General features: G+C 50.6%; 3 protein-coding genes and 1 non-coding gene across 4 annotated transcripts; all 4 read left to right on the top strand.

Annotated features, from left to right (window-relative positions):
- On the top strand, positions 289–2,859 carry LOC8057212 (cation/calcium exchanger 1). Its single transcript, XM_002466681.2, has one exon. It carries the CDS (start codon positions 737–739, stop codon positions 2,456–2,458), a length of 1,722 nt encoding a protein of 573 aa, XP_002466726.1. The 5' UTR covers positions 289–736; the 3' UTR covers positions 2,459–2,859.
- Positions 5,196–5,266, top strand: TRNAG-GCC. Its single transcript has one exon. It is a non-coding gene; the product is annotated as a tRNA-Gly (tRNA).
- LOC8057211 (glucan endo-1,3-beta-glucosidase 8) lies at positions 10,173–13,911 on the top strand. Its single transcript, XM_002466680.2, has 2 exons — positions 10,173–11,176; positions 12,612–13,911. The coding sequence occupies exons 1-2, from the start codon at positions 10,824–10,826 to the stop codon at positions 13,738–13,740; spliced, it is 1,482 nt and encodes a 493-aa protein (XP_002466725.1). The 5' UTR covers positions 10,173–10,823; the 3' UTR covers positions 13,741–13,911.
- LOC8057210 (N utilization substance protein B homolog) lies at positions 14,283–18,172 on the top strand. Its single transcript, XM_002466679.2, has 7 exons — positions 14,283–14,653; positions 14,774–14,850; positions 15,031–15,165; positions 16,789–16,843; positions 16,984–17,071; positions 17,294–17,392; positions 17,534–18,172. Exons 1-7 carry the CDS (start codon positions 14,382–14,384, stop codon positions 17,660–17,662), a joined length of 855 nt encoding a protein of 284 aa, XP_002466724.2. The 5' UTR covers positions 14,283–14,381; the 3' UTR covers positions 17,663–18,172.

Genomic DNA, 19,406 nt, shown 5'->3' with positions numbered 1-19,406 from the left:
TGCCGCACAAAAACCAACGAACGTTTTGTTTTGCCGGTTCAAGCCAAGCGCCGTCGTGCCCCACGCCCTACACAGTACAGTACACACCAGGCCACCAGACACCAGACACCAACACCAGTGCAGAAATTTTGGTGATGCCGGGCAAAGTTCACGAGGACTGGCCACACAACACAGCTCACGGGACACACGGCAACCCAAGCCAAACCGTTACACTCCGTTCCCGCCCAAAACGCGCGCGGCTGCCTATACCTCTATCTCTATCAGGCAGCCTATCCTCACCTCCTCAGTTCCACTTCCACACCACACGGCCCGGCACCTGCCTTCTGCCGCTTCTCCCCCCTTCCAATTCACGGCGCGCCCACCGACCCACCCGCCGCCCCAGAGTTCCCCGTCCATCCTCCACGACGACGCGCCACCTCACCGTCGCCTCGAACGTACTTTCCCTTCCCTCCCCTGTTCCCGGCCATTACTTAATCCGGACGCAAACACCCCAGCCCAGTCTTCTCCTCTCACAGTCCTGCGCCCTGCTCTGCTCCTGTCCAAGCTTCCAGCTCGAGCCGAGCAGAGCCGCCCACGAGTCGTCCGCCCCCGCACATCTCGTCAAGACTCGAGGAGCCACCAGCCCCACGACCGCCTCGCCCCGCGCGCACCGAGAGATCCCCAACTCCCGCGCGCCCCGCACGGCATGCCGGCCGACCCAACCTCCGGTTAAACCCCCCGCCTTGCTGCTCATTTTATGGCGCTCACCCGCGGGCGCGCGCGCACTGCCCCCGCCGTCCCCAGCGCCTGCTTCCTCCTGCTCCTCGTCACCTCCTCCTCACTCCTCGCCCCTACCAGCAGCCGCGCGGCGGAGTCCGAGGGCGGGTCAATTCTCCTCGGTGCCGCCTCGTCCGCCTCCGGGAAGGGACGGGGCAACAGCTGCGAGGAGCTGCCGTCCATCCGCGGCGGGGAGGCCCGGTGCGCGTACCTCCGCGCGCACTCGCCCTGCTCCCCCGCGGGGTACGTCGACTACCTCCGCCTCTTCTACTGCGCCTTCGCCGGCGCGCCGGCGGCGGCCGCGTGCGCCGCGCTCGCGCTGTGGCTCGTGGTGCTCTTCTACCTCCTGGGCGACACCGCGTCCGAGTACTTCTGCGCGTCGCTGGAGGGCCTCTCGGCGGCGCTGCGCCTCCCGCCCGCCGTCGCGGGCGTCACGCTGCTCTCGCTCGGGAACGGCGCGCCCGACGTGTTCGCCAGCGTCGTGTCCTTCGCGTCGGGCGACGGCGGCGGGGTCGGGCTCAGCAGCGCGCTCGGCGGGGCGCTCTTCGTCTCCACCGTCGTCGCGGGCGTCGTCGCGCTCGCCGTGGGCGGCGCCCGCGGCGGGGTCGTCGTCGAGTGGCGTGGCTTCGTGCGCGACCTCTGCTTCCTTCTCCTCGCGCTCTGCTACCTGCTGGCGGTGCTCGTCAACGGGGTGATCACCGTCTGGGTGGCCGTGTCGTTCGTCTCGCTCTACGTCGGCTACGTCGTCCTCGTCTGGACCTCCCACTGCTGCGCCGAGAAGGGCAAGCCGGTGGACGAAAGCCTCTCCGCGCCGCTCCTCCTCGACGACGACGGCGACGAAGACGACGTCCCGTCGCTGCCGTCCCACTCCAAGACAACTGAGGCGTCCAGCACGGCCACGTCGAGGGGTAGAGCGATGCTGCATTGGCTCGCGGGCGCGCTCTGCATGCCGCTGTACCTCCCGCGCCGCCTCACCATTCCGGACATCGCCGGGCACCGCTGGTCCCGACCCTACGCCGTCGCCTCCGCCGCGCTGGCGCCGGTCCTCCTCGCCTTCACCTGGACCTCCTCGCAGCGCCACAACCCGATGTCGTCGCACAGCGTCGCGGTGCTCGTGGGCGGCGCGCTCCTGGGCCTCCTGCTCGCGTTGCTCGCCGCGGCCACCACGGACGCCAACTCGCCCCCGCGCGGCCGGAGGCGCCGCGTGCCGTGGCTCGCGGCGGGGTTCGTGATGAGCGTGCTGTGGGCGTACACCCTGGCGCGCGAGCTGGTGGCGCTGCTGGTGTCCATCGGGTACGTGGTCGGGATCAAGCCGAGCGTGCTGGGCGTGACGGTGCTGGCGTGGGGGGACTCCCTGGGCGACCTGGTGTCGAACGTGGCGATGGCGGTGCACGGCGGCGCCGGCGGCGCGCAGACGGCGGTGTCCGGGTGCTACGCGGGCCCGCTGTTCAACACGGTGGTGGGGCTGGGCCTGTCGCTGGCGCTGGCGGCGGGCGCGCAGCACCCGGCGCCGTTCGTGGTGCCCGCGGACGCGGCGGCGTACGAGGCCGTGGGGTTCCTGGGCGCGGCGCTGGCGTGGGCGCTGTTCGTGGTGCCCGTCCGCGGGATGCGGATCGACCGCGTCTACGGGGTCGGGCTCATCGCCATCTACCTCTTCTTCTTCGCCGTGCGCGTCTGCGAGACGCTCGGGCTCTGGAGCTAGGACTTGGAGCACCCGCCGTGACCGACAGTGACACTCCCCCCCTGCCCTCGTTCGTTTTTTTTTCCCTTGCTACTGATGATCGTTAGTAAAGAATCCAACTGACGATGGTAGATCTAGAGTGATGGTAAATGATATGATAGTACAGAAGGGATGAAGGGTAGATAATCTTGTATATATACTGTAGTGGTAGCACTGCTCCACACGTAGGAGTAGGTGTTGATTAGTGTCCTGACAGAGAATTTGTTTTCCCGTCCTCTTGTGTTTTGGAAGGGGTTCTTGTTCTGACTTCTGACCGGAGGATGGCCGACAATTGTAATATGTTACTGTTCCTGACTGATCATAGTAGCTCATAAGCCCTAAGCAGCAGAGTTGTTATTAGTGGAAATAATGTAAAGACTCGATCGCAATTCGCAGAGATGGGATGAAGCTACTCTGCTCCACCATGGTCTCCAACCCCGCCAGCCAAAGAGGCAAAGGCCTTGTTTAGTTCCAAAAAAATTTGCAAAACAGTCACGGTAGCATTTTCGTTTGTATTTGATAAATATTGTCCAATCATGCACTAACTAGGCTCAAAAGATTCGTCTCGTCAATTTCGACCAAACTGTATAATTAGTTTTTATTTTCGTCTATATTTAATACTCCATATATGCGTCTAAAGATTTGATGTGACGGGAAATGTGAAAAATTTTACAAAATTTTCTGGGAAGTAAACAAGGCCAAAGACTCCCACGTTCTTGCGGTGCCCTGTCCTGTCGTTGCGGGCGGGTAGGCGCGCGGACGGCGGATCCCAGTTGGGTTGGCGCACGCTTCCTCCGAAATAACGCCTTCCTTCTGGCGTGTCCCTTTCGTCGGGGCGTCCAGCGTTGTCCTTATGTGAAGCAAAGGGCGGGGGTCCTACTGGGAATCTCTACCCGGAGTAAGCTTGCTGACAATCCAGGATGCTGGACGGGATCTGCTGCCTTGCTGGTAGCTTTTTTTCGTGATTAAACTAACCGAAACCTTTTTGTCGCCAGACCAGGTAGAATTAGTCGTTAATAAGTAGGTTTCCTCTCCTATTCTCCTCTTCCCGACACGAAACCTGTCGAAGTCGTGGGGATATATCCACGCTCGTGGACTGCAACTTCTTCTCGTCGACTGCGACCTGGCAGTTTTTTTTTTTTTTTCATGGACCGGTGACGACGCGGCAGCAGCTGATGGAGTGAGCAACCAGCAGCGAACGAGCGTTAAATTACCTCTGAATTGCGCTGGTGTAACTGTACTCTTTGACTAATGGCTAAGAGCAGTAGAGCACTCGCTTTTTGGTGCTGGGCTTTGCAAGTTTTTTTATTCGCCTGGGATTTGGGAGGAACGCGGTTACTGACGACAGACAGGTAAACTCGGTTCGATCCCAGGTCTTGACGCGCAAACGCCGGGAAGCCAATGGCCGGGCTCGCCGTCGTCAACAGCTTAGAGATGGCCATTTTCCTGTCATAGTTTTATATATCATCAACAAAGTGGTGACCGACTTTATTCTTTCCTTCTCTTGTCATACTTTTATGGACATTAACAAAAGCGGTGACTCTCTTTTATTCTTTTCTTCCCCGTTCCGTGGATTATCACGAGGTGCGTTGCTTCCGCTTGGAATTACGGATGCTGTGCCTGCCGTTCCTTCCGGCGCAGCGCTTTCCGCTAGAACCAGTCTATCGAGCACTGCTGCCACGTCTCTTTCCGTCCGTCCCGTGCCTCCGATCCACTGATGTGTCAACCAACCGTTGCCCCTCACCTGTTTACCTCAATTTGATCGCTCGCTCGGGAGAGCTACGTGGGGGCCGGGGGCAGTGGCGGCACCAGAGCGCCCTGATCGCTGTCGTCTGTCGACGCCAAAGTCTGGTGTCGCCGTGATCACGCCCTGATCCCTCAGTAAAAAGGGTCGATCCTCGTCTGGTGCGTGCCGACGCGGCGAGGTATGCCGCCCGATGGGTGATGGAACAGCGAAAAGCGAGGAGCACGACGGCGGTCCCTCGGCGTGATCACACCAGGAAAAGGAAAACCCGTGTTTGCTCCGTCCGTTCCGTTCTGCGTTCGTCCACGGCGGAACGAGAGTGGTCCAACGCAGTATATCTGTTGTGTTTGCAAAATTTTTTGGAACTAAACAAGGCCCAAATATATGGTTGCGCACGCGGCGCGTCCTTCGCCGGTCCAAATGCAGTTGTTGTTGGTTTTGGTACCGTGGTTCGTCGGCGACGGACGGAGGTCCGGCCGGCCGAGTCACGCGGGACATTGGTACGTGCGTGAGATCAGTAGATCCTTTGGACCTTGATGAGGTGGGGAGGGGAGTCGATCGGTGTGCGTCTTTGGGCTAGGCCTTTTTTTTTTTTTTGTTTTTTGTTGCGACTGGGCATGCAGTGAGCCCGTGACATCACAAAACAAGGTCATTCGTGTTGCCATCGCTTCGCATCTACATCTACATCCGTATAGTATGGCAGTAACGGCTGCAATGAATGGTCCATGACTAACCGGTGCGGCGCGTACATCCTTTCTTTTCGTTCCAATTCGTTTGTCCTGTGCTACACTGTCTATCCCTTTCTGTTCTTGGACGGTACCTCATCCATACCTCAGGAGCGTGTACCAGTACACGTAAAGAACACCTTTTTTTTTTAGGAACTACACGTAAAGAACACTAGGAAACAGGAACGCATACTGGAATGGAGTATCGGTCACGAAAATAAAAAAATACCACAGGCAGTGCAACACGAAAGCACCAGTGGTCTAGTGGTAGAATAGTACCCTGCCACGGTACAGACCCGGGTTCGATTCCCGGCTGGTGCATCTCTTTTTTAATTTTTATTTGTTCGGCCATTTTTCATGTCTGTTCCCCCGACCAAACTCCGCTCTGCTTCCAGGTTGGGGGCTACAATGGCTAAGCAACGCACTGTCCTTGCCTTTTTTTCGCCGTGCGTCGAGCCGTCGACACGTCGCCTCCTGACCCGCTTGTATTGTCCCTAGCAACCACCCCGACGAGACGATTCATCGTCGCGTCCGATAGGCACGGGCACGGCAATCAGGCATTATCATCGCCGCTGGACCACGGCCATCATGGATGGACCTGATCACTACTCCTGCCTGGAACTCTGGAAGGACTCTTTGGCGGGTGAAGCTCGATTGATGCCTCCCTTGGTGGTTCGCACGCGGACGGTTAAACGCGCCGCCGCCCGGCGCACGCCCGCACCGCTCGCAGCGTGATTGGCTTGATTGCGGTAGCTCGCCGCTCATACTTGCTCTGACCCGTTCAAGAAAATAAAAATGACAAGGTGCCAAGAGGCTCAACTTGTTTCTGTTTTTATTTTTTTTAGTGAATGAATCGAAAATAATATTGTTTGTCGTAACGAAAACAAGCACACGCCAAAATAATATTGTTTGTCGTAACGAAAACAAGCACACGCCAATCGATCTATATGGAGTAGTATATATATATATATATATATAGTAAACGACGCTGCTAGCGCCTGACCGTCCGACATCAACAGCGCGTCTGGACATTGGGCTCTCCACCTGCACCACACAGAGAAAAAAAAGAAAAGTCAACTTGCCCCACGTGGAGGACTACCTTCCTCCGTTCCTCCGCACAAGGAGCCTGTTCCCCACCCTCCACGAGCACGGGATCCGCCCTGCCTCTCACTTCGCCGCCCCCTAGCACATCTGCCCGCCGCCAAACTCGTACCCATAGAAATCGACCCCCGCCCCGCGCCCGCACAGAGAAAAATGACCACCACATGCACAGATCTGTCCGCCCACAAACTCTGCAACCCAGCACTTCTCGCTCTACCACCAACTCCCTACCATAGTCTGCCCTCTAGCTACAACAAAAAAAAAGCTATTGCAAATATCGAAGGACATCTAAAATGCAAAAAAACTGCTAAAACAAACAGAAAAAGCTATTAAAACATTGAAAAAACATCTAATGCAACAAAACAAAAATATGAACTGCGACATAAAAAAAGAGTCTATTCCAACATTCAAAAATATCTACTGCAACAACGAGTGAAAATCTGCTGCAACATTTCGAAAAAGCTATTACAACATCTCAAGCACTAATAATGCAACATTAGAAAAAACATCTGTCGCAACAAAAAAATTACTGCAACATCGGGGGAGAATCTGTTGCAACAACGAAAAAGCAAAAATGAAACATCTCAAAGAATTGCTCTGCAACATCAGAGAAACACCTGTTGCAGCAACCAAAAAAGATACTATTGCAACATTCCACATCATCTGTTGCAACACTGAAAATGAATCATTGCAAAACAACAACGAGATCTGACTCGCTGGAACACTAGCTACCACCAAACTCTTGGATCCAGAAGGGGAAGAAGAAGAGGAGGAGAAGGCACAGGAAGAGAGAGCAGATCTAGATCTAGTGGGAGAAAAGAAGGGGGAGAAAGACCTCAGATCTAGATCCCTCTCTACCTACCTCATCGAAGCCACGTCATCGTCCTCGTCTCCAGAGACATGGAGGTCACAGTGCACGAGGATGAGAGAGCAGGGAGGGAGGGGAGGCGTGCGGGCTCACTGGAAGGAGGAGGACGAGAAAGGCTTAGATCCAGAGGAGGAAGGTTCAGATCTAGATCCCGAGAAGGAGGACTAGACCTTAGGTCCACATCCCTCCACGACCTACCTCATCGGAGTCGCCGTCGTCGTCCTCGTCTCCACTGGAAGTGCGGGAGCTGAGTCGCAGAGAGAGGGGCATGCATGGAGGTCACGGAGGGGTGAGGGAACAAGGAAGGGAGGGAGCACGGGAGGGCAGGCGTGCAACAAGCTCGCATGCATGGGCGCGGTGTCTCTGCTCTGGGGATGGCCTAAAGAGCGGGGAGGAAAACTGGCGGAGAAGAGGGAGTGCGAGGCAGAAAGCGAAAAAAACGAGTGCAGGAGAAATGGGTCTGAATGGACTAACGGACTACGAGTATGAATGCCAAAGCGGTACGTCCGGCTGCTCCGGACGGTCTACAGTATTACCGTAAAGTAAAATACTCCTAGCGGCTACGTGTATGGGCTCCGGGGGTGTGTAATAGAGCGTTTGATTAGGGAGATCAACGGAGTGATGTATTATAAGTTTATTTCTCTAATTATTTCTCTATCATCTATTTCAATCTCATGTTACCATTTTACTTACTTAGCACCTAAATTAGGGTCATAGATGGCCAGTGGTGTTTTCTGAATCACTTGTCCGTTTTACCCTTTTCTTCTCAAGAAGTGGAGAGCAGATCCAATGATGCCATAGTGCATGAGGCCTAGGACCAAGGTCCTTAATAAGGGATAATAAGTCAGCTCGGCTCGACTCATTATCTTAATAAGCTATAAACTAAGCTTAACTTTGCTCATTTACAAGCTCGAGTTAGCTCATGAGCCAGGTATAAAAAACACATAAATATAATATTTACGTTTAACGAAAACTAAATATTCATATATGCTAACATATATACAATTGTAATAATATATTATAGTATTATATTATACAACTATGGTACATACTCTACATCATACATAAGGTATCCATGATTATCCATATATATCCATTAAAAATAAAATAATAAAGTCAAAATAATCTCAAATTTATAGAATCTAGACCAGTCATCAAGCAAGGTAACATGAAAGATGTGAAGTAATACTAAAAAACATAAGTTATGCTGACTTTTTTTTTTCCAAAAAACATAGCTCCTTTAGCTTAAGAGCGGCTTGCAAGTTAACTTGTTATAGTTAACAAGCTAAGGCTCAACTCGGAGCCGAGCCGAACCAGTCACAAGCCAAGCGAGTTAAGGAGTTTTGATTTTTTTTTTCGTCCAGCCTTTGTCCTTAACGAGTGTCCTTGTTTTCTCCGTGTCTCCTTGCCATTGCCAACTGCGACTTCACTGGGAAAAAGGAAAATTTCGAAACTCTGAAACACGGACCAAAGGCCCAGGGTCCACCACAAACCAGCGTTTCCTCCAGATGGGCCGAAAATAATGGGCTTACCGTACTTGAACGGATGCAACACTGACTAAACCACACACGGCCCACGGCCCATACCTTGTAGCCCCACCGATGCAAACCTGCGTTTCCTTTCTCGCGTGTCCTAATTTCCCTCTCATCAGTTCCTTTGTGTCTTTTCAAAAAAAAAAAAGTTCCTTTGTGTCTGGCGCATTGGTTCATTCAGAATTTCAGATGAACTCCCTTAAAAAAAGGAATTTCAGATGAGCATGAGGCCAGCAGTAGATAGGTTTTTCACAGAAAAGTAGAAATGTACTAGTACAGATCTGAGATCACCCGTAGGAGGAGTGAGAATGCTGGATGTAAGAGAGAAACGTCATATAGCTAGACAGACGAGGAACAGTTTTATATATCGTCAGACAAAGGAAGTCAACCAAATGACCTCTTCTGTTTGCAAATGGATTTCCTTTCTCATTTGTCCAACCATCGAAGCGTGTGATACTGTCTGTCTCAAGCTGAAAAACGGATTCTGTGCAGCCAATCAATCTGCTCCGTTTAGCTCTTTTGGGATGGAGCGGCTCCAGAGTCCAGAAGCGTGGAGCTGTTGCGCTCTGGCCACGGAAGGGCTTCCGTCTTCTCTGAGACTCTGACGAAGCAACAAGTCTGACGTCGCCGTCATCTAGAACTCCACGGCCACGCGGCGTCTCCGCCGACAGCGACGCCCCGCGACCTGCCCCGTCCGGCCGCCTGGGCCTGGCCACACCAGAGCGATCAACCCCATGCCGCCCGCCGCAGCCCGCAGGAACGGATCGACCAGAGCCGGCCGTCCAGCCGAGAAGAAGGGCCAGGTGGCACGAGGCTCTGCAGCCTCGCCTCAGGCCCTCGGCTCCTTGATGTGGCCGTCGGAAACGAAACCGAGGCGATAGGCGCAGCCGCGCAGGTGGTGCTCCTCCCTCCTCGAGTCGTCGTCGTCGCTGGCGCGAAAGTGGGGGAAAAAAAAAAACCCCCGCAGATGGGGCGGTTCGCTCTCACCAGATTCCCGGCTTTGGCGCGCTTTCTTTGTTGGATTCTTGCGTTTCGCATCATCGGACCGTCTCTGACGAACGCCCAGGAAAAGATAGTTGTTCGATCGGTTGGGTCTTCTTCTCCGACGAGCGCATGCACTGGGTAGGTTTCGTTACAGCGACATGCCTGAAAGAAGCTTTGTTACTGCTACTCTAAAGCTATGTACGGCGTGCATCACGTCGTTTGTTCCATGGTCATCATCATTTCAATTTGCATATAGTAGACAATATAACAACGGAAAAGAATTCATTTAAGAGCAATGGAGTTGGGTTGACATGATTTTATTGAAGTTATATTTTGGTGATGTTTGACGTTTTTTTTAGCGTTGACATGATAACAACGAGCTTCCCAAACCCTCCCCTGTCCTCCTCCGGCCACACGCTAAGCACGACTTCCTGGGCCGGTTTAAAGTTAACCTCCTCTGAAACAACGGCAACTTGCCTAGACAGTTCAGTTCACTCTCCACCGGCCATCTATCTATCTATCTATATACCTGAAAGAAGCTGAATGAATAACCTTGCTAGTACATGTGCTTTCCAAATCCAGTTTTGGTCGAAAGGAATTTACAGAGGGGATTCACAAAGGAGCTGGGATAATGGTGGAGGTCCTTTTTGTGCAGGCAGACAGCACTCCAAGGAGCCCTCGCTTTCAATTACATCACCTATATTACCCACTAACCTGTCCCCGTAGCTTACCATCATCTCAACCAAGGAAATCCAACCAACCGCCTCACTCATTTCCACCACCCTCACGCCGAGAAAAATCTGAATCCACCAGCCTGCGCCTCAACCATATTGCATCAGATTTGACCTGAGCCTTCACGCTGTCCTCCTTTCTAGTAGTTCCTACTACCTGAATCTGAACAAGGATTACCATGAACAGCTAGATGAAGACATCCTTCTGATTGATCTCTATATGTTCCTCCTGTCCACTGTTTGGCCTGTTGACAAAGCAATTTAACAACATCATCATGTACAGTCTTTTACGACAGTGAGAGCGTAATACAGGTAACACATGGATACAGAAAGTTTGAAGCTTTTCTCTCTCTTTTTTTCCTTTTTAATCCTGAGTTGCCTTTCTCCTTCCTCCTATGTGGTTCTTGGTCATCACACGTTCAGTTCTATCCAAACTCCCCTGTCCTTGTCCACCTCGAATATCAAAAGCGAGGCAGCCGGCCACTAGAAGAGCAATCCCCATTGTCCACCCCCTCCGATTCTCCCCATCATTCAATTGTGTGTGTCGACTTCTTGCTCTTACGTCCCTCAAGAAAACCGAGCGTCTCTACTGAATTCATACGTGCGCGTGTGCACGTGCGCAGCTGATACCGCCACGACGTAGCGTCGTCGTCTCGTCTTCCATGGCGGCGGCGAGCTATGATCGGCTGGCCGTCGCGGCCTCGCTGTTGGTGGCGGCGGTGGTCGTCGCTGGGCTGCCGGCGGCCGGAGCGCTCGGGGTGAACTGGGGCACGATGGCGACGCACCGGCTGCCGCCGGGCACCGTGGTGCGGATGCTGGAGGACAACGGCATCAGGAAGGTGAAGCTGTTCGACGCCGACGCCGGCCCCATGGACGCGCTCGCCGGCACCAGCGTGGAGGTGATGGTGGCCATCCCCAACAACATGCTCGACATGATGACGGACTACGGCACGGCCAGGGACTGGGTGCACCAGAACGTCAGCCGCTACAACTTCGACGGCGGCGTGAACATCAAGTGAGTCCTATCTACTGCTCTCTCGCTCTCGATCCATCGTCTCTAGCCTCGACATGATCCTACTCTCTGCGCCTTCTTATTTGGTTTTTTCGTCGAAAAAGGAAAGGATATGGCAAGAACAATTGGTCTTGCCGTCTTGATGTGATCCTTTTCAGCTCTGCTTTTGTGATCCGCATTTGTTGGCTGCGTCTGCTGTGGCTTTCTAAAGCATATATATATATATCTCCCTGAAAAATGGAAACTTTATATGAGTGACAACAGAGTAGTACCAGAAGCCGTGAGCGTGCACTTCAGCTAACAAACTTCCATAGCGCATCATAAAAACATAAAAATTTTGCTCTTAGTTTCATTGAGGTGGATGTGCTAATCTTCTTTAAAGAACATAATGGTATTTTTAGTTGTGATCATCCTCTGCTAGCTCGACATTCTTGCAGCCAGTTAACGCTGTACGGAAGTATACTTCTCTATGCTGGTGCTACAAGAGATTAATGTCTACTAGTTAGCAGCCCTTCTTGGCTAATGCTGTGCGGTGTGCAGTAGCTGCAAGTTTTAGCCTAGGCTGACGCGGTTTTTTCTATCGGCTGATTCAGAGGAAGCATTTTTATCAGTAAAGTGTCAAACTTGACATCAACAAGTTGCAGCATTCTTCTTTAGGTACTGTTCGCGCGAATGGCTTTTCGGGGGAAAAAAAACAAGTTGCAACATAAAGTTACGGCTATGCATTGGATTTGTGCTGTTATCTGCCTAAAGAATCTAACCTTGGGTGTTGTCTTCTGGGACCCAAATGTCTAAAAACAAAGTTGCATGCACATCTGAACGAACAAGAATAATCCCTCTAAATTCTTGGGGATTAGTTCTCTTAAAAGTACTAGCACACTTATATCTAACTGCAGTGGCCACTGGGCGCCCACTAGACATGCACTAGTCTATACGACATGAGAACTCTTTAAACTTTTCAAACTACTTTAAATTTTGCGCTTAAAGTTCCTCGCTTCAAAGGTTATTCGGATAAGCAGCTTCTACAACATCTCGCGGCACTGTAGCTTATATTATCTGAAAATACCTGATTAATCAGTCATTGAAATATTTAGATCACGCTGTGGTGTACAACACTGCCTAAGCTGAGGGCCTATTTGGCAGGGGCCTATTTGGCAGGGCTCTTTTCCAGTTTCAGCGCTCTGCCTCCTCTAGAGGAGCCCTGCAAAACATTTTTCTAGACCGGTTTTGAGTAAAAAAAATAGAGGAGTCGGAGCCGTTTTGGCGAAGCCATAATCTGTAGCTTCGCCAAAATGGCTCCGGCTCTTCTAAGAAGCCCCGTCGTGAAGAGGGCTACCAAATAGGCCTGAATGTGGTAGGAAATTATTCGGCGGCGGGGTAGTTAAGATTTGCTGTGATTGATAAGATAATGACGCGGTCGATCGACATTTGCGTGCAGATACGTAGCGGTCGGGAACGAGCCCTTCCTGTCGTCTTTCAACGGCACGTTCCTGAACGTGACGCTGCCCGCGCTGCAGAACATCCAGCGCGCGCTGAACGACGCCGGCCTCGGCGACAGCATCAAGGCCACCGTGCCGCTGAACGCCGACGTGTACAACTCCCCCACGGAGAGCCCGTACCCGTCGGCGGGGCGGTTCCGGTCGGACATCGCCGACCTCATGACGGAGATCGTGCAGTTCCTGAACCAGAGCGGCGCGCCCTTCACCGTCAACATCTACCCGTTCCTGAGCCTCTACGACAGCGACGACTTCCCGCTGGACTACGCCTTCTTCGACGGCACGAGCAGCCCCGTGGTGGACGCCGGCAACGGCATCCGGTACACCAACGTGTTCGACGCCAACTTCGACACGCTGGTGTCCGCGCTCGCCGCGGCGGGCGTCGGCGGCCTCCCCGTCGTGGTCGGCGAGGTCGGGTGGCCGACCGACGGCGACAAGCACGCCACCGCCGCGTACGCGCAGAAGTTCTACGCGGGCCTGCTGCGGAAGCTGGCGGCGAACGCCGGCACGCCGCTGCGGCCCGGGCAGTACATCGAGGTGTACCTGTTCAGCCTCGTCGACGAGGACGCCAAGAGCGTGGCGCCGGGCAACTTCGAGCGCCACTGGGGCATCATGCGCTACGACGGGCAGCCCAAGTACGGCATGGACCTGTCCGGGCAGGGCCGGACGAACACGGCGCTCGTGGCGGCGAGGGGCGTCCAGTACCTGCCCCGCCAGTGGTGCGTCGTCAACCCCAACGCGCAGGACATGAGCAAGATCGGCGACGGCGTCACCTACGCCTGCACCTTCTCCGACTGCACCTCGCTCGGCTACGGCTCCTCGTGCAACGGCCTGGACGCCGGCGGCAACGCGTCCTACGCCTTCAACATGTACTTCCAGGTGCAGAACCAGGTGGAGGGAAGCTGCGACTTCCAGGGGCTCGCCGTGCCCACGGCGCAGAACCCGTCCACGGACGCCTGCAACTTCACCATACAGATCACGCCGTCCGCTGCGGGGAGACGACGGCGCGCCATCGCCGCCACGGCTCTGCTCCTCTTGGTTCTTCTTGCGGCCCTGCATGTCGCGCCGTGACTCGGCTCGTGTCATCACCAGTTATTATAGGACTGTAAAGATTTTTTTTTTGTTTGGTTTTGTATAGCTAATGATAAACTCGTGTTATCAGATCATTCTGAGGTGCATAATGACAAGGTTTAGTTTTAGACCATCGTGACAAGGTTTGCCCAGGTCTGAAACGTCATTCAACATGGTACATCTTACCGTGCCAACACATGTGACTCGCCAACACATGTGACTCGACAGTGTAAATTTATCTGGGAGCAGATATTATTAAAATATTGAATAAAAAGGATTAAAAATAAAAATAAAATCCACTGTTGGACGCACAGAAGAGTGTTGCCATGGATACCGCCAGTTTTGAGTGGCTCGCCGTCGCCGTCGGTTTTACTCCGATCAGTCAGCCAACGGCGGCAGTTTCTTCTAGGCCCAAGGCAAGAGGCGGTCCGGTCCGTGGTAGCCGATGACGAACAACGGCCCATGATGGCGGGATCTCGGCCCAACTGTTGTTCCGGCAAGCAAACCGACCCAACAACCTTATCCCCTCGCTATCCCCTCTTCTTCCTTGTCCGCTCCATTTCGAGCTCCAGTCGCTGGCTCCCTCGCTGCCCGCCTCCGCTCCTCCGAACCTTCTCGCCGGCGGGCACGCGCCGGGCGAAATGGAAGCGGCACCATCCGTCCGCACCTTCTCCTCGTCCTCGTCCTCCTCCGCGGGGGCTAGACCCTGCCTTCTCCTCGCGGGCCCGGCGTCGCGGCGCGCCCGGGCGCTCGCGGCGCCGCCCCCGCCCCGCGCCGTCGCCTCCTCCCGCGCGCCGCTGGTGGTCACCAGCCCGCCACCGCCGGAGGCCTCGGGCACGCCCGCCCCCGCGCACGCCAAGGTCGACCGCTCCGGCCGCTTCTGCAGCCCCCGCGCTGCCCGTGAGCTCGCGCTGTGAGTCCCGTTAGTTTCCCCCGATCTTCAGCCCCTACGTACTTCGGTTTGTCTCCATCGGTGCTGGGCTGTGGTTCCTTCCTTGAGGTGAATTCGCTGCTTCCGCGTTTCGTGTCGCAGGATGATTTCCTACGCCGCGTGTCTGGAGGGAACCGACGTCGTGCGGCTCTTCGACCGCAGGATCAGCGCAAGGCGAGGTCAGGGTTCTTCTCCCAGCGCCTCTTCTTCGTGCATTTGTTTTCAAGGATCAGCTCGTCGATTTGCTCGGCTGAATACCTCCTTGCGTCAGCGCAAACTCCTGGGCTCCTGGCGTTCTATGCATGCATTTTACTTGCTGTTTGTCCTCTTATTATTTCGGTTTCCCCACGCTTGTTCAGAGCCCGGGTTTGTTTTCGATAAGGCATGCTTATTGAGTTACAACCATATGAGCTTTGGTGGGGTTCCGCTCGAGGTTGGAACGGAGGAGGAGGCTGAGAAGCTGACCAGTCAGAACGAGAAGGATTCAGCCAACGGTAACAACTATGCCCACGCGACTTCTGGTTCTACTTCCCTATGTTGCACCGATACGGGATAGGGATACGGCGATACCGATACGGCGATACGTTGATACAAGGATACGCCGATACGGCAAGTATATAAATATACCAAAAAAAATCAGAATACTCCTATTAAGAATAATTTTCACTCTAGTAGAATAATCAACAAATAGAGATGACAAAATATAGACATGGCTAGTACCATGAAGGATTTAAGATATTTGGTTTCACACCAGCAGAAAACTAAATATTGTTTTTAATATCCTTACAGCAGAAAAATAAATATTAGGATACTATAAGTTTTAGGCTAAGTCCGCTACTACATCTATTGTGTACGTGTGGTGGCTAGTAGGGTTTTAGTGTTGTGTAAATGGGCCACAAAAATGAGCTGCTAACTTGATGGACTTCAATTTGAGAGGTTATGGGCTGGGAAGTATCGGGAAGGTATCGGTCTAGTATCGGATTTATTTTATTTATTTTTATTTCTCTATTTCCTCGATACTTCTCCGATACCGTATCGGCGCCGTATCGGATACGTATCGCGATATCGGTACGGCGATTCAGAGAAGTATCGGGGTAACATAGCTACTTCCTATATGTTAACGCTGTTACAGTTGGAGTCGTAGATTGTTGTTGGTAAATTTGGACATATGCCCATCTTTTTTTTTCACAATTTTGAGATTCAATATTTCTATATCCAGAAGATTCCAAAGAGCACAAGTTCAGTTAGGTACCAATTCCATTATAGCAGTCTTTTAATGGTTATCCTTCGGTCAATCTGAAACATACAACCACCAGAAAATCTAGTTGGTTCCTGTTTAAACAAATTTTATGGTGGGTTTCAGTCTAAGTTTTGAAACTTTCGTCATATATCTATGATTCTGGTTTCCTAAAGTAAAGAGAGCAATGGATCATTGGTTGTTCCATAAATACGTTATTGAACTTAGGCCAAGTTTCTTTTTTTTTTTATTGTGGGCGTGTGCCTATTTTCATGTATATAAAAACTGGAGGGCATGCTAGAGCAATTCACAGTTGGTGCTGTGAATTTCAGACCGTTAAACTACAACAGTTAATGCAGTGCTTTGGCTTAAAAAACCCAATGTGCTAGGTAAGCAGCTGTGTGGCACCTAACTCTTGATTCGGTATAGTGGCTAATGCCTAGGTGCTACCTAGTCAGGCTAGGTCATTAAGATCTACAGGGGTTGTGTATCTGTTTTTTTTTTCTTTTGGTGGTTTTGCAGACTGAGTTTTAAGAGAGCTATACCATAATCCATCACTCTAAGCGCCAGTAAATTTTGATATATTTTATCAAGCTATGTGTTGATTACACTTTTAATCGACATGCTGAAAACTGTTCACGTTCGTTAGCATGCATCTTTTGTAGCAGCCCAGTGGCATCTATCTCGTTCAGCACAATAAACATATCCTTACGATGCGTGCTAAACGGCTCATATAGTCATATTAACCGTATACATTTTCTTCCTTAGTCTGTTGTGAAATCAGCTGAGTAACTATAGATTTGTTTTTGTGTAAATATGTTCCATTAATGTTTGGTTATTCTTCTGCAAAGAATTTGACATGTTTTTCTTTCATATTCAGAAGAAGATGTACTTTCAGCTCCTCCAAAACTGGTGTACAACAACTTTGTCTTACGGTATACTTTCCTTCTTGCCCAATTCCACTAAAGGCATTAGGTATCGATACACTGTTCTGATATATGATAAAATTTAATTTCCTGTTTAATATTTAGTCCTGCTGCTCTTACATTCCTAATTAGATATTTTTCCAGTACAGGTTGTCCAGGGAACTTTTAGTGGCTGTTGCTAGTGGATGGGATAAGCATGTAGATATCATTGACAAAATAATTCCCCAGGCTTGGAAGGTTAGATACCTTTTCCTACTATTCTATGTTGATTCATCAAATCCCTTCGATATGCATCAAGCTGTTTATATTGTGTTTGGTTCAAACACAATATATTACTTTCCTTTCATCAGTTTATAATCTTCCTGATCTTTAACTTGGTGTTATATTTTAGTATTTATTATTTTGCTGTCTTGTTTTATGGCATAACCTGCTGTTGATACATGGAAAATTTCATGGCAGGATGAGCCTGTGGCAAGGATACTTGAGCTCTGCATTCTACATATTGCTATGGCAGAGATGACATCAAAAGGAACACCTCACAAAGTTGTCATCAATGAGGTGCTTATTTCTCCCTATTACTTGTTTTTCTTCATATTTTGACTTTATGCATCAAGCACCTGCATGTTTTCTTATAGCTATTACTCTTTCCACTTTTGAGTACTAGTAGAATATAAATGTCTCTCGACCCTTGTCTTTCAGGCAGTAGATCTGGCAAAGCGATTTTGTGATGGTGGTGCCCCTCGGGTAATTAATGGATGCCTTCGAACATTTGTAAAGGATCATGTTGACATTGCAGGCACGAGCCAGGGAGCTGAATCAAAATCGTGATTTTTTGCAAATACCCTGAATCGTACGACAGAATGGTGGCCGAAGTAAAGAAGTATAGAGAAAACCTTGCTGTCTTGGAGTTCAGGCAAACACCTTCCATCATGAAGATTTAGTGTTTAACCTAAGGGAACCTAAAAGGTAAACATGCTGGGCCTCATCAAGGAGCCACAAATAGTTCATTCTCTCAGAATGTTCAGTTATTAGGTGAAGTATACAGAGCTGTAAACTGGTGATGCACATTCGTGTCCATCTGAAACAACCGAAGGTTATTGCTTCTGATAGCCTACTAGTCCCGCAGATCGTTAAATGATGATCAGATATAAAGATGATCACAAGCTCTGTAAAAGATTGACCTATATGTAATAGGTTATGAGTGGCATTGGCTCGTGCTCTGGGAGACAGATAATTCGAGTTTCATAAATTGATGCAAGACATGTACACTCATTTTAGGATTATTAATCTCTTATTATGTCACATATGATGCTTGCTTATACTTGGATTGATTTTAGATATTTTCTCTCAAACAATATTTGTTTTAGATTTATGTCCGTTTTGTACTGGTCTTATTGCCTACTCTCTCCATTCTAAAATGAAATATTTTTTTCTAACATTTTATATATAAGACTACACATAACGTATAGTTTTACCATTGCGCATATTTTGGCTTCTAGCCTTGAGGCATCACATCGCGGGGTGCGATGCTGATTTTTTTTTGTGCGACATCGAGGCTTCTACTTTCCACAGTGCAACATAAAAAAACTATAGTTGCACATACTGAGAGAGGGCGAGTTTCAACCGATGCTCACTGATATGTTCAGGCATTGCAATGTCTCCTTGTTTGTTTATTCATTTGGTTGGTCCCACATGATGTTTAGACATTACAGCTCTCTTATAAACCGATGCTTACTGACATGCTTACTGACACATCGATGCTCGCCGTTGTGGCTAGTACAAGACTGTCTTCAACAATCGTCACCCAAAATACAAAACTCATTTGTCATTTGGTTAGCGCTACAGCTAAAAGGATCCATACCTATTTTTAGTCTTTTCCAACAACAAGACCTAAAAGACAACACTCTCTACAAATGGGTCTCGAAGAGAGAGGATACCCAAATTTGGGTTATGCCTCTCCTGATACTCAAAATGGATCTTCTGTATGAGTACTCTGTTGGAGGCTATAGGTATTGTGTTGAAAACCTATTTTGGATTTGGGTTCCCAAATGGGTCTTGGGCCTTGTTTAGTTAATTCTGAAATCCAAAAAAATTTCAAGATTCCCTGTCACATCGAATTTTGCGGCAAATGCATGAAGCATATAGACGAAAACAAAAACTAATCACACAGTTTGACTGTAAATCGTGAGACAAATTTTTTAACCCTAGTTAGTCTATTATTGAACAATATTTATCACAAACAAACGAAAGTGCTACAGTAGCGAAATCCAAAAAAATTTCACATGCCTTTGGAGACAGCCTAAGGGTAGTCGCAACACGGGCACCTAGTAGCGTTAGCCCCAGGAAAAAAAGGTGACCATCCACGTACGTTCGATGGGTTAAAAGTTAAAACCACCATTGTACTCAATGCAAGCTGCATGTGGCTTGTCTCTATAGGCGTTCCACCGTCAGTCGCTGCTAAAGACAATTTGGAGCCAAATGCACGAACCAGACGTGGTCCCAATAGCTTAGAGCCACTACTTCCACCATAGCACGCTGCCTAGCTGTTGCCTTTGATTTTTTTTAGATGAGG

The sequence above is a fragment of the Sorghum bicolor genome, chromosome 1 (assembly GCF_000003195.3).
Source record: "Sorghum bicolor cultivar BTx623 chromosome 1, Sorghum_bicolor_NCBIv3, whole genome shotgun sequence".
In the NCBI taxonomy this organism is placed as follows: domain Eukaryota; kingdom Viridiplantae; phylum Streptophyta; class Magnoliopsida; order Poales; family Poaceae; genus Sorghum; species Sorghum bicolor.
This window is presented reverse-complemented; position numbering and strand designations above follow the sequence as displayed.